At 43.9% G+C, this 14,160-nt stretch overlaps 1 protein-coding gene across 2 annotated transcripts in view; it reads left to right on the plus strand.

Moving 5' to 3' along the window:
* LOC126267522 (uncharacterized) overlaps positions 1-14,160 on the plus strand; it is an 82,776-nt gene that overhangs the window by 44,899 nt on the left and 23,717 nt on the right. For both annotated transcript variants that reach the window (XM_049972824.1, XM_049972825.1), the window contains exon 2: positions 5,394-5,803. In XM_049972824.1, coding sequence (XP_049828781.1) covers positions 5,394-5,803 — 410 coding nt within the window. The remainder of the gene's footprint in view (positions 1-5,393; positions 5,804-14,160) is intronic.

Consider the following 14,160-nt stretch of genomic DNA (forward strand, 5'->3'; position numbering starts at 1 on the left):
AGGGTGTCTGCCGCATCTATATGAAACATAAATCTATTTCAGAAATCTCCACGGATCCGGAATCAAGTTTGTATTCGTTGGCTACTCAGGTGATGTTTTGCATTGGGGAACAAACTCTTCTGAAAGATCTCGTCGTTTAAATATACCAAGTTCTTCATCAAATATCATTTTCGATAAAGGCACAAATGTTACAGTCGCACAGGAAGGGTCTCTCGTAAATGAGAGCAACAAGAACCGCTTGATTTTGATGCTCATTGGGAAATGGAGCTATTTAGCTGCTATAGGCAGAAGGAGATGCGGATTCATTAATTGTGGAGACAGCTGTTTTCCAAGTTGCTGAGTCTGACAGTGTGGCAATCGTACTCGTACTTTTAACGGGCCGAGGAAACAAAAACAGTATCTTGCACTTCCGTAAACCGGGAAGAGGAAAATCCAGTAATTTTTTTCAATTTCGATACTGCATTTACCCTTTCCAACCACGCCTTTACAGGGTGTGATACCACATCTCCTTTTATGGCTAATGAAAAGGGAAATTACTAAATGTTTTCGAACAACAACCACACCTCAAAGAGCAAGCTGCTGAATTTGTTAAACGCTCAGTCTCTCAATACGTAATAGCTCAGACAGGGGAATAGCTGATGTTAGCACTGTATCGGAATTGTAACTGCACGACTTTGGGCGATCTCATGCACGAGCTTTTGAAATGTCTGCCCAGAGAAAATATTTTAAACTTGGAAGGCTATCTCTAACATCGTACGCAGCAAGGGGGCACTCATTGTGATCCTACCGTCAAGTGCAATCTTGGCTGTGGACGACAACAGATCCATGCCAATGGGGCTGGAGGAAAACTTACCAGGCTTTTTGCCATTGATGATGGCGAAAGATGAGGCACCACACCTGCTGCTAAAGATGAAGGTGGTTTTCTGCATAGCAGGATGTACAGCAATGTGTGGATGTCGCAAATCCGGACTGAACTGCTCCTCTATGTGCTAACACTGTTGTGGCTTATCTTGCTAGAACGACACAGTAATTGAGCTCGACGAGGATGACGAAGATATTGTAGATATGTTCCAGGACGAGAAAGTTGAAGAACGTGCCGCAGTTGATCCTGAAGATGAGATCCTAGACTGGGAGCTACCACAGCCCTCCCAACGACCTCGACGGAATTGAAACTTGACAAAAAATGACCGATATGTTCACGACGGGTCCAGGGAGTTTGAAAAACGGGTCCCTGGTAGGGGACTGTCAGCAATGCCTGTCCATGTAATTATTGAAAACAAACTTGTTTTCGCCTCGTAAAATGTGACAAAATGTTTTGTAGAAAGATATTGTACCGAAAGCCTCCGGGTCCGCCAGTGAAGTAACAGTTGGGTATCTTATTTCTTACTGCATGTAAGACTTAAACAGCTATTGGCTTCTGTTCTTCGTGTAGCTTCTCGTCATGACTTGTCGTTCGTACGTTCTTCTTCTGCGTCCAAGGGTTCTGTTGTCTGTTGCGCGAAGATCACAGCAGGGGTCGGCTGACTGAACTGTTGACGAGATTTGCCACGATATTTAAAAACATTGTGCAATTCTGGTTGTGTGAGGCTGCATGCATCGGTTGGCGTGTGTTGTCTCTGAAAACCTTCCGCAAGTGCATCCTGAAATGTTGCCTTGACGCAGGCATATCGGCAGGAGAACAGAATATGCAGATGATAGCGAAAATCCATAACTTTTTGAAAATAAAGCTTTTTAGTAAATACAATAACTCTAATTATTTGTTTACTTTTCGTCAGTAGTGGTGAACGAAATATTGACAATGATATATCGGTTATTAATTTTCATTAAGTGATACGGATGATGTGGCATACCGACCAAAAATGCCGTTGAGAAATGATACATATGGTTCTCTCCGGTTCTAGGAACACGGGAGACAGTGGCAGCACGACAGGTTGTGTTAGCTAGCTCCTACAGCAGCGCCATTAACTGGCCCATGCCAGCAGCAACGGTGCTATCTCTGGGTGTATGTGCGCATTTGCCCTCGTTTATCAGACCGGTCAGCCCTCCTTTCCTCGCTGTGGTATTTCAGCAGCTACTCTGGATCGCCGAACTCACTGCTTTCTATGTACATTGGATTTTGGGGTGATGCTTGGACGATGAATTTATACATCCAGTGGGATCCTGCTTATGCTCTTATTGCACTCCAGTACATTAGTTTTATGAATTCCCTTGAACAAACTCTTCATTGAAGCACAAGCTTTTGACCACTAAGGAATTTGTTAATTCACTTTCCATGTATACGTAATTATTCAGAATATGTTCAAAGATATTGTTAAGATACCCTCAATACCCTCATATCTCATGCCCTACGTAATGGCAGACACTAGAACTTTTTGTCTGGTCATTTTTAAAGGCGTAATATTGGTTAAGAGAAAAAGTACACTTATATGTATGTATCTCTTTGCAAAAAAAAAAAAAAAATACCAAGCTTTTTGATGAGAAATCTGCTGGAAATTCCATTCACGCACCAGTTATCATTCTAACAATGCACTAATGTGTTCTGAATATGTTATTTAATTAAATTGGGTCCCCTCAAAAATGATTATGTATCTCATTATGGTATTTAAAAGTACAGAACGTACTAGTTTCGTTATTATTAAACTATATGCTGATGTTATCATACGTGCTACAGACAAAAGCTCTTCAGAATTAGTCACCTGTAACCCGGATTGTCTGTGCAGCTGAGACAGAATAGTAAAGTAAAAATCAGATTGAATACAGTTGCTGATCCTTATACCAACACAATGATGTAAATCCACAAATACGTGCCTCTCAGCCGTTGAATGATGTACACTCAAGTCCCGTGCCAGGATTAAATTCATCCATAAATGTTAGCTGTGCAGAATAACATCGACATACGCTAAGGCAATGGTTCGAAAATGAACAGACTCGTTTGAAACTAGTAACTTTTAACTCAAATTGTCAGTGCAACCGAGACACAGAAATAAAGAAATAATAATGAGTGTTTTGTTAATTCACCAACCAATGTTATAATAAATCATTTCGGTGCTGATGGCAAGCTATATAATATCAAAAAGAGGCCCTATATAATCTAACATTCTAAAGACCTAAGTGATTATCGCAATAAATATCAGGCCATCAGTCGTTACTTAAAATGTGTTTTACTTTACAGGCCTGAATAAAAGCACCCACTGATGATAACACAAGTATGATGAAACATATTTAGCCACTATAGAGTATATTTCTTTACATAGTAGGCACATGTGAATGGCCATAATTCAACCTTTTATGATGCCACCTCCGCAGTCTAATTATTAGCATCGGTGTCTTCGGTGTAGAAAGACTCAGTTTCGATTCCCGTCACCTCGTCCTATTTTTCTGCAGTGGGGCGATTAATGACGTCCAATCAGCCTCAAGAAGCCAGATGGAGAGCTGCTTGAATATAGATGTAGCGGCATTATCAGGATTCGTCTACTGGCAATAAAGGTTAGAACAATTGTCGACATTCTGATCGTATGTCCCACGATAATAGATCGCCCCTAATAGGCAGCATCGGCCATTGAGAGTAGGCGTAAGCCTACTCCATGAGTGGAGTTTACACTGAAATATTTTGTGCTGTTAAACAATGATGGCGATACCAGCTCTGAGAATCGTCTCATCAACTTTGTGTACAACTGCTGAAAGTTGTCAATAAATAAAAGATAAAGAAGATTATATGGAAGTGCACTTGTTTGCCTTACATCTGCATTGTCTTCTTCTAATGGATATTCTCTTTTTTAATGTAATCTGTTGCATAGCAAAAAATTTCATTAATAAAAAAGACATATATGCATAAGCAACGTCACGTTTACAGTTAAGATCTAATTCATGAGAAGCGAATCTGACGGCGAGAAAATAAATGAAATACTCCCTGTCTGAACCAATACTATGTATTACATTAGAATAATTGAATGTGAACTTAAATGAGAATAATTAAAGTCAACGCTGTTAACTGACCTTGTGAAATTGAAAACCCTTCTCTCCTATATTTGCCTTACCCGTGTCGCAGTGGAAAACACCGTGCGACTACTCTCGTAGGAAAGGAAGAAAAAACGTGTATAAGTTTTTGAGCTGCTTCTGGTTGCAGAGAATCGCGGTAGTGTAATGCGACATCTTAAATACATGCAATACAAATTTGATTCTTATAAAATTTATCTCTCATAAAAAACAATGTTCATCAGGTAATGAGAGCTCGATTATGACGAGGGATAATCTGAGTTTCTCCTGAAGAAATTGTATTATAAGAAATTCATCTCAAAGAAATTTCTTGATACCATTCCATTTACAAAATTTTGCCACTGAAGGCTTAGCGAGCTATAAGGAAATATTTCGTTGCAAATTACAGTTAAGTAAGATTAGCTCTGGATAAATACAAAAATGTAACTCAACATTAAAAAATATTGTAACAGAGACGTCCTCATACTAATGATTGAATTCTTTTCGTTTTTTCAAATCCGTTAACACTGAATGTGGCACAACTTTATAAAAATAGCAATAAATTCCTGATTTTGAAGTGTGTGTTAAACCAAGAATGCTTAACTAGCTGCCGCTGCAATAAAGTAAAATATGTTCGTTCGTTATCTTAAATCCCAATATTCTCAAAATAGTATCTATCTTAGTAAATCCTTCTCATTCAGTGCATAATGATAATATTCCTTTTGTGATAATAATATCTTCCATGAGATCAATAAAATGATTCCCAAAAGCACTTATTGCTTCCTGCACAAGTTCACTGCCACGATACCACGAAATACGCGTGAAATCTTATCGGACTTAACTGCTAAGGTCATCTGTCCCTAAGCTTACCCCTTACTTAACCTAAATTATGCTAAGGACAAACGCACACACTCTTGCCCGAGGGAGGAGTCGAACCTCCGCCGGGATCAGCCGCACAGTCCATGATTGCAGCGCCTAGACTGCTCGTCTAATCCCGCGCGGGTCCGTGATACCACGTTAGAACTACTTTTCTCCTCTCCTCGCGATCAAAACATAGCATCCACGCACCTTCGCACAGCAAATATGACCTTACTAGTCCCCTGACATCGCAGCGTCTCTGACGAGGCAGCGCGTGCGTAACTATACAGATTATATGCGCTTCTTAAGACTTCCAAAAAACAAGAAAGTTACCCATAAAATTATATACACACACACCTTTAACTGCGATGCTGAAAAGGCGTTTCCGAGAGAGCCTGTGGTGACAAGGACAAGCCACTGAAAATGGAACGTCTATCCGAAGGAATCTTTGTTCTTCTTGGTTAATATATTTAGCTCGAAGATAAAGGTTCCAAGTGATTTGGCATTGTGTTGCATATGTTTGTCAACTTCTGGTGGAAATTCGCCCACTCGCTTGTCAGGTGACATGTGGGGCGACGACACCCAAGTGCAGAAGGGGCCCATCACCTTCTCCTTGATGAGGAAGCGGCAGTCTCGCGCCGCGGTGGAGCTGCGGGCGTACCGCCCGCTGGGCGACATGTCTGCGCGCCACGCGGAGACGGCGTGGTTGGTGCTGCGGGGATATCTCGACTCGTTGCTCTGCGAGGAGAAGCTGACGGCCGTGCCCAAGCTGCCGCTGGCCACCGACGCCGCCGCCGAGTCCAACGACGCCGGCGTCGACGCCGGTTTCAACGTGGGCTCCGTCTTCGTGAAGACGTCGCAGACGGGCGGCCGCGGCCGCCGCAGGCGCACCTACCAGGAGATCGGCAACATCGCCGACGTACTGGACGAGGCCTACACCGACGTCCCTTGGTGCGACGCTGCTGCCCGCGTAAGTCTCACCCGCTCTCACCTCATTTTAGATTAATGGACTATGTTGTTGTTGTTGTTGTTGTGGTCATCAGTCCTGAGACTGGTTTGATTCAGCTCTCAGTGCTACTTTATCCTTTGCAAGCTTGTTCATCTCCCAGTACCTACTACAGCCTACATCCTTTTGAATCTGCTTAATGGACTATGAACTATCCGAGATCAATAATTTTTCAATGTTTGTTTTCTCATGGATCTCAATCTACCGAAACCCCCTTTTCAGTGCTACACTACTGGCCATTAAAATTGCTACACCACGACGATGACTTACTACAGACGATAAATTTAACCGACAGGAAGAAGATGCTGTGATAAGCAAATGATTAGCTTTTCAGAACATTCATAAAAGGTTGGCGCCGGTAGCGACACCTACAACGTGCTGACATGAGGAAAATTTCCAGCCGATTTCTCATACACAAACAGCCGTTGATCGGCGTTGCCTAGTGAAACGTTGTTGTGATGCCTTGTGTAAGGAGGAGAAATGGGTACTATCACGTTTCCGACTTGGTAAAGGTTGGATTGTAGCCTATCGCGATTGCGGTTTATCGTATCGTGACAATGCTGCTCGCGTTGATCGAGAGCCAATGACTTATTAGCAGAATATGGAATCAGTGGGTTCAGGAGTGTAATACGGAACGCCGTGCTGGATCCGAACGGTCTCGTATCACTAGCAGTCAAGATTACAGGCATCTTATCCGCATGGCTGTAACAGATCCGAGACCACGGCTGCGGTTATCCTTGACGCTGCATCACAGACAGGAGCGCCTGCGATGGTGTACTCAACGACGAACGTGGGTGCACGAGAGGCAAAACGTTGTTTTTTCGGATGAATCCAGGTTCTGTTTACAGCATCATGATGGCCGCACCCGTGTTCGGCGACATCACGGTGAAAGCACATTGGAAGCGTGTATTCGTCGTCGCCATACTGGCGTATCAAAAATGTTCCAAAGTGTGTGAAATCTTATGGGACTTAACTGCTAAAGTCATCAGTCCCTAAGCCTACACACTACTTAACATAAATTATCCTAAGGACATACACACACACCCATGCCCGAGGGAGGACTGGAACTTCCGCCGGGACCAGCCGGAACTGGCGTATCACCGGGTGTGATGCTATGGGGTGCCATTGGTTACTCGTCTCGGTCACCTCTTGTTCGCATTGACGGCACATTGAACAGTGGACGTTACATTTGAGGTGTGTTAAAACTCGCGGCTCTACCCCTCATTCGATCCCTGCGATCCCCTACATTTCAGCAGGATAATGCACGACCACAAGTTGCAGGTCCTGTACGGGCCTTTCTGGATACAGAAAATGTTCGACTGCTGCCCTGGCCAGCACATTCTCCAGATCTCTCACCAGCTGAAAACATCTGGTTAATGGTGGCCGTGCAACTGACTCGTCACTATACGCCAGTCACTACTCTAGATGAACTGTGGTATCCTGTTGAAGCTGCATGGGCAGCTCTACCTGTACACCTCATCCAAGCTCTGTTTGACTCAATGCCCAGGCGTATCAAGGCCCTTATTACGGCCAGAGGTGGTTGTTCTAGGTACTGATTTCTCAGGATCTATGCACCCAAATTGCGTGAAAATGTAATCACATGTCAGTTCTAGCATAATATATTTGTCCAATGAATACCCCTTTATCATCTGCATTTCTTCTTGGTGTAGCAGTTTTAATGGCCACTGGTGTATATAGTGCATACACTGATAAACTGAACATATGACCACCTGCTTAGTAGCTTGTTCATCCGTTAATGGAGCTGAAAACCTCAGAGATCCTGCGTTACCGCGGGTCCTACAGTTTGTTGGTAACTTTGAGGAGGTATTTGTTATACCCACCGGTCACGTAATTCGACAAAATAACGGGCCTCGGATTCCCGCACGGGGTGATGGCGCCCTATAGCGTCCCAGATGGGTTCCATAGGATTTACATCAGGCGAATTTGGTCGCCGTGGCGTCAACGTGAGTTCACTTTAATGTTCCTCAAACCACTATTATTGATTCTGACTCCGAGATACGGATAGTTAGACTGCTGAAAGATGACATCCCTGTCTGGGAAGAAATCAAGCATGACGGTATGCAGGTGGTTTGCAGCTGTCAGCGTGTCTTCAATTACTACCACAGGTCATATGCAAGGGCTGGGGAATGTCTTCCGTAGCATAATTCTGCTCCCATGAGCATGGGCCCGTGTGAAACTTCTTAATAAAATGTTTCCTTACATTACTGACTGAAATTGACTATACCGTCTCTTTGTTATTCTTTATCATTTCAGCACTGACCCACGGAATTTACCCTGACAAACAGAACTCAAACTTTTCCTATTCATTAATTACTCACAATATTCAAGGGTGATCTGACTGATTTAAAATTGATAACCTGACTTCAGATAATTAATACAAAAGAATGGCCCTGAATTGGAAGAAATCCTAACAATAACCCATACATTTCATAAGTCAATTACCTCACAAAAATCCTCATTAAACGAACTACTGCAATACAGCAAGAGCAAATACAGCAAGCTAAATTAAAGATTCTAACTACTGAAGGCTCTAACTACAAATAAGGCATGTGGTCCGCAAAGGGAGGATTTTGTTGCAGACCAAACAATGTATTTACCTTAAGAATGTGGCAACCAGTTCAAAAATTATATAATAATCACTAATAAATTTCAATGACGGATTTGCATTTAAACCGTCCGCTCGCACTAATACTGCAATACAGCTAACTATTAACTTCTAAACTCCATCACCGCTGACTACTCACACCCAACTTTCATCACTGCTGGCTGTTCACCTCCAGGTGCCATCACTGCTGATTGTTAAGTTCCAACTGTTAGTGGGACCAGCCACAAGAGTCTCTTACAGAGCGCTGTCAGAGTTAGTAATGCAGAGCGCTACATAGCGCTGCCAACATACAAACACATAAACAGCCCGCTTACACGTGGCGCGTTGCACGTTTGTGGAGACGAACATCGACCTAGTGTAGCAAAAGTGTGTTTCACCCCAAGAACAGACATGTCTCCATTGATAGATGGTCGTGTCTCAATGACCCGTGCCCACTCCAATCATAACTGTCGATGTCGTTGGTTCAACATGTGAACGTGTAGTTGTAGTCTGGTGCGGTGCTCCATGTTCACCGATGGTCGATGAGGCGTCCTCCGAAACACTTGTCCGTGCACCAGCATTTGGTCTTTCCGTAGAGATGCCACAGATCACCATCTACTCTGCTTCACAGACCAGAGAAGCCTTCGAACCCTCCGTTTTGTGAAGAGTTGTGAGCGTTCAATGATTTAGCGCCTACTGGTAGTTTCGCTGCCCTACCTGATTCCGTAGATGCTCTTGACAGTGGCAAGTGAACATTCGACCAGCTTCGCTATTTTCGAGATACTCGTTCACAGAATTTGCATAATAATAATCTGTCCTTTGACAACGTCGCTGATCTCAGTGGATTTCCCCATTTGCAACCCATATCTTCCCTAAGGTGGTACCCCATCCGTCTCTGCTGTACTTAACATACTTTCTATAGCGGGTCACGTGCCCGCAACGTCACCAGGCTATATCCAACCTCGCGGTGGACGGTGGTCATAATGGTTTGGCTTATCATTGTATCTATTATTGCCCTATTCCTGGTTCATTCGTTCATTTAAACAAAACCTTCTTCGGGTGCGACTATTTTCCGTTAATGTGAGCCGATCCAGAAGGTAAGGTTCGTCAGTTATTTAGGAGACAGGGATTGTAAAGCTATCAAAGCAGTTGAGGAAGAGAAGCTAAATTGAGAAAATGTAACTACTCCGGAGTGCATAGGTCACGTACAACAACGTACTAGTAGTGACAGCTGAAAACTGCATTCAAGGGAAAGGAACTGCAAGATGGCAGAGCAGTAGGTGGTAAGAATAGACTCACAGGATCCAAAATTATTATGGCACGGCCGCTGGGCAAAATGTGAATAGCGGAGAAGATATCAAGCTGTACGAGCAGCTTTGTTTCACCTCTCTTCGACAGACGATAAATCCATTCATACCGGATGTCCCCCACGAAGGAAATACATCAGAACAAAGCGGTGAGAAATTTATTCACGAACCAGCTCTTGAAAGAAAGTTTCAGAGATTCATGAGATGTAAGACTGTTGAAGAAATGTGTTCACGGCCGCGTCCCAACGAGTCATCGACAGCGTAATTTGGGCCAGAATTCCCAAGACAGCGTTTGTGTAAATTAAGACAGTGTATTTGGTGTCTTTGATGCAGTGGCAGGTGTGAATTCGTGAAAAGTCTGGTACAAACGGTTGGTCGTTTCGTAGTGAAACGAATGTTAAGTTTAGGTTAAGTAATAGTTAGGGTATCAGAGAGAACTGTTAGATTTCAACAAGGGCAAGACAAGACAGTTGAGCAGGAAAAAGGACTTAGGAAGATGACGTGGAAGAGGATGCAAAGAAACCATGTTATGGAGCTAGGATGCACTGCCAATATCAATGGCTGTTCCCCGTAAGTCGTATTTCGGAAGAATAAATTGCTTTTTCCAGCTTCTACACACCAGAATTTGTTCGAAGTTACAGGATACTCTAAAATGAGAACTATGCGTATTTCAGCACAGGGGCTTTTCCTATTTTGTGAATCTCATAGAAGCTATAGGCTAATAGACATAGAAAAAAGTAGACAGTTTCTTATTTTGATGCCCTTTTTCTTACAAAAATGACTATAGTCCAAAACTGTCAACAGTTTTAGAAATCCTGTTAAAGTGGTTAGAAGTATGTAACCTACAACCCATGTTTTATACTAACTTTTATTTCCGTTAGTTTCTCATAAAAAAAATCACTCCGTTTTCAGGCCACAAGTGGCCCATCGCGACCATCCGACCGCCGTGTCATCCTCAGATGAGGATGCAGATAGGAGGGGCATGCGGTCAGCACACCGCTCTCCCGGTTGTTATCGTGATCTTCTTCGATCGGAGCCGCTACTATTCGGTCACGTAGCTCCTCAGATGGCATCACGAGGCTGACTGCACCCCGAAAAATGGCAACAGTGCATGGCGGCCCGGATGGTCACCCATCCAAGTGCCGGCCACGTCCGACAGCGCTTAACTGTGGTGATCTGACGGGAGCCGGTGTATCAACTGCGGCAAAACCGTTGCCTGTTTCTTATAAAAGGTGCCTTACATATGAATAAATTACAACACGGGTCACCTTAAACGTCTTTACAGATATGTTTGTAAATAAGTGTGCCACCATCTTTTCTCGTATTCCCTGCCCTGTCTGCGAAAGGTGCGCGGCAAAAGCGACTACTGGCAACCCGCCGCAAGAGTTTTAGTTTCTCTGTTTTCTAGTTGTTGGGAGAAATTAATACGTTGTGCGATTCATCATGGAGCGTAAACTCTCGGAATTTCAGCAGTAAACCTTTTCGCGAAGTGCAGTGCTTTTCTTGTAGCATCTGTCGCCGTAGTTTACTGAACGTATCTGTTATATTGTCGCGCATACCAAACGATCTCGTGGCGCAACAAGGGGCTTATTGATGGGTCCCCCACCCCCTCTCTCTTTTCTATTCGTCCGACTTGGCATGGATTCCAGATTGTTTACCATTACTCAAGAATAAACTGAGGGGACGATAGTCTTTGGATAGCGATATGCACATATGCAGCTGGCGGTTATATCGAGTAGTCAAAGTATAAATTAGGGCAGTATAATGGCGAAGCTGTCATTTATACTCAGGTGATCTATGTGAAAAGGTTTCCGTCGTGATTATGGGCACAGGACGGGAATTTACGGAATGGTAGTTACAGCTAGATGCACGGGACATTCCGTTTCCGAAATATGTAGGATATACAATATTCCGAGATCCACATTGTCAGCAGTCTGCCGACGGTACCAAATTTCAGCCATTACCTCTCTCCACGGAAAACCCAGTGGGCGACGGCCTTCACATAACGACCGAGAGCAGGGGCGTTTGCGTAGAGTAAAATAACCGCAGAAATCAATGTGTGACGTACGACGAAGATGTCAGTTAGACCGGTGTGGCAAAATTCAGCGGAATGAGCAATGCAGCAGATGACGGACGCGAGTGACTTTACTAACAGAACGAAATCGCCTGCAGCACCTCTCCTGGGCTCGTGACCATTTCGGTTGAACCATAGGCAAATGAAAAACCGTGACCTTGTCAGATGACTACTGATTACTGTTGGTAATATCTTGTAGGATATGAGTGTGGCACAGACCCAGGAACCCGTCGACCAAAGATGTCAACAAGACACTGTGCAAGCTGGTATCACGTGTTACGATGACGACGAACGAATCGTCGCCAATGTGAATGACTGGTGGCCAGTGCTGAATAGAAGCATTTAGACCTTTTCTTTGCATATACAGCAGGTTTGTCAGTGAAGTCGATAAGGAACTGGCTGCATGGTCTGGGTGTACAACGACTAAAATAATTAGACGTCGTTGGTAAAAAATAATATATTGTACTTAACTGGTGGTACAGGAGGCTTCATAGTCCGGAGGAATATAATTGCAAACAGAGAGCTATAGAGGCATCACATAGGCGTCTTGTAAGAGGTTGCTTCTTATCAGCTGAAGGCTATACTACTTTCTTACTTGACGTCCCGAGCAAGATGATGATTATGATGATGATGATATTTGGGTTGTGGGGTGCTCAACTGCGCGGTTATCAGCGCCCGTACAGATTCCCAACCTTTGCACAGTCCATCCCGAGCAAGAGTGGCCGAACGCACGCTAGAGACTTGTTGCGAGCCGCGGAGCGGCGCTAGTCTCGACTCGCGACTCCAGCGATACTACTACGGACCGCGGTCGATAAGTCCAACCCCTAACAAGTGTGGTATCGAACGTTGATGCCACATCATGTTCCCGAACCATTATAGAATTTTTATGGATGACAATGCGCCATGTCACTGAGCCACAGTTGTCCGCGACTGGTTTGAAGAACATTCTGGACATTTAGAGCGCATTATTCGGCTACCCGTATCGCCCGAAATGATTTCCATCGAACATTTCTGGAACGTAATCGAGAGGTCAGTTCGTGCACAACATCCTTCACCGGCAACTCTCTCCCAGTTACGGGTGGCTATAGCGGCAACGTAGCTCTTATCTCTGCTGCGGCCTTCCGACGACTTATTGCGTTTATGCAACGTCGAGTTTCTGCACTAAGCCGTGCAAAAGGAGGTCCGACACGACATCAGGAGGTACGCCATGATTTTTGTCGCTCTAGTGTAAAACTTAAACATTTTGTACGGTACTTCCCTCGTAGATGACCTACATTTTTTAACAATTATGAAAAGGGAGGATTACGCCATCTTGCTGTTCACTCACGCGAACAGCAAGATGACATAATGGCGTAATATTCTTGATCATAAATAAAGTGCGAAAGTTTTTTTTCTGTGTATAGAATCAGTTACATAGAATCCAACGAACTTGCAGATGACACGACGTTCGCTGAGTGAAAACGGCCACAAAAAATAGCGCACAGAAAATATGTCCCAAAATTCTCAAAAACATGCTGTAACAAACAATAAATAAGATTAAAATACCCACTGACGATGGTGACATTTGTCGCCGAAACTAGTTTTAAAAATAAAGAAATAAACGAATAACAAGGTGTTTTGGATCAAGGCGGACTCCATTTCTGATATTGTTGTTTTTCAATGCAAGTACGGACTAAATGGAAGAGTTACAAGATAAAGTTAATGTTAACCGTAACTAAAAATGTTGAAATGTGTGTGAAATGTTATGGAACTTAACTGCTAAGGTAATCTGCTGTGTTTGGCAGGAGAGCCAACCCGTATAACTAAAGGAGGCCGAAATGCACGCGGCTCCGCTCACGCAGACTGGCGTGAGGTCTGGAACATGACAAGGGAATTAGAATTGAGAAAAACGGACGTACCTGGTGGAATACTTAACTTTAATCCATTAATGACGAACGTCGCTCTTGACATTACATGATTCACAGTATCAATAGCAACAGATAATGGCGCCTTGCTAGGTCGTAGCAAATAACGTAGCTGAAGGCTATGCTAACTATCGTCTCGGCAAATGAGAGCGTAGAAGTCAGTGAACCATCGCTAGCAAAGTCGGCTGTACAACTGGGGCGAGTGCTAGGAAGTGTCTCTAGACCTGCCGTGTGGCGGCGCTCGGTCTGCAATCACTGATAGTGGCGACACGCGGGTCCGACGTATACTACCGAACCGCGGCCGATTTAAAGGCTACCACCTAGCAAGTGTGGTGTCTGGCGATGACACCACATCATCAGTCCATAAGTTTACACGCTACTTAACCTAAGTTATCCTAAGGACAAACACAAATACCCATGCCCGAAGGAGG

This window comes from Schistocerca gregaria, chromosome 4 (genome assembly GCF_023897955.1).
Source record: "Schistocerca gregaria isolate iqSchGreg1 chromosome 4, iqSchGreg1.2, whole genome shotgun sequence".
Classification (NCBI taxonomy): Eukaryota; Metazoa; Arthropoda; class Insecta; order Orthoptera; family Acrididae; genus Schistocerca; species Schistocerca gregaria.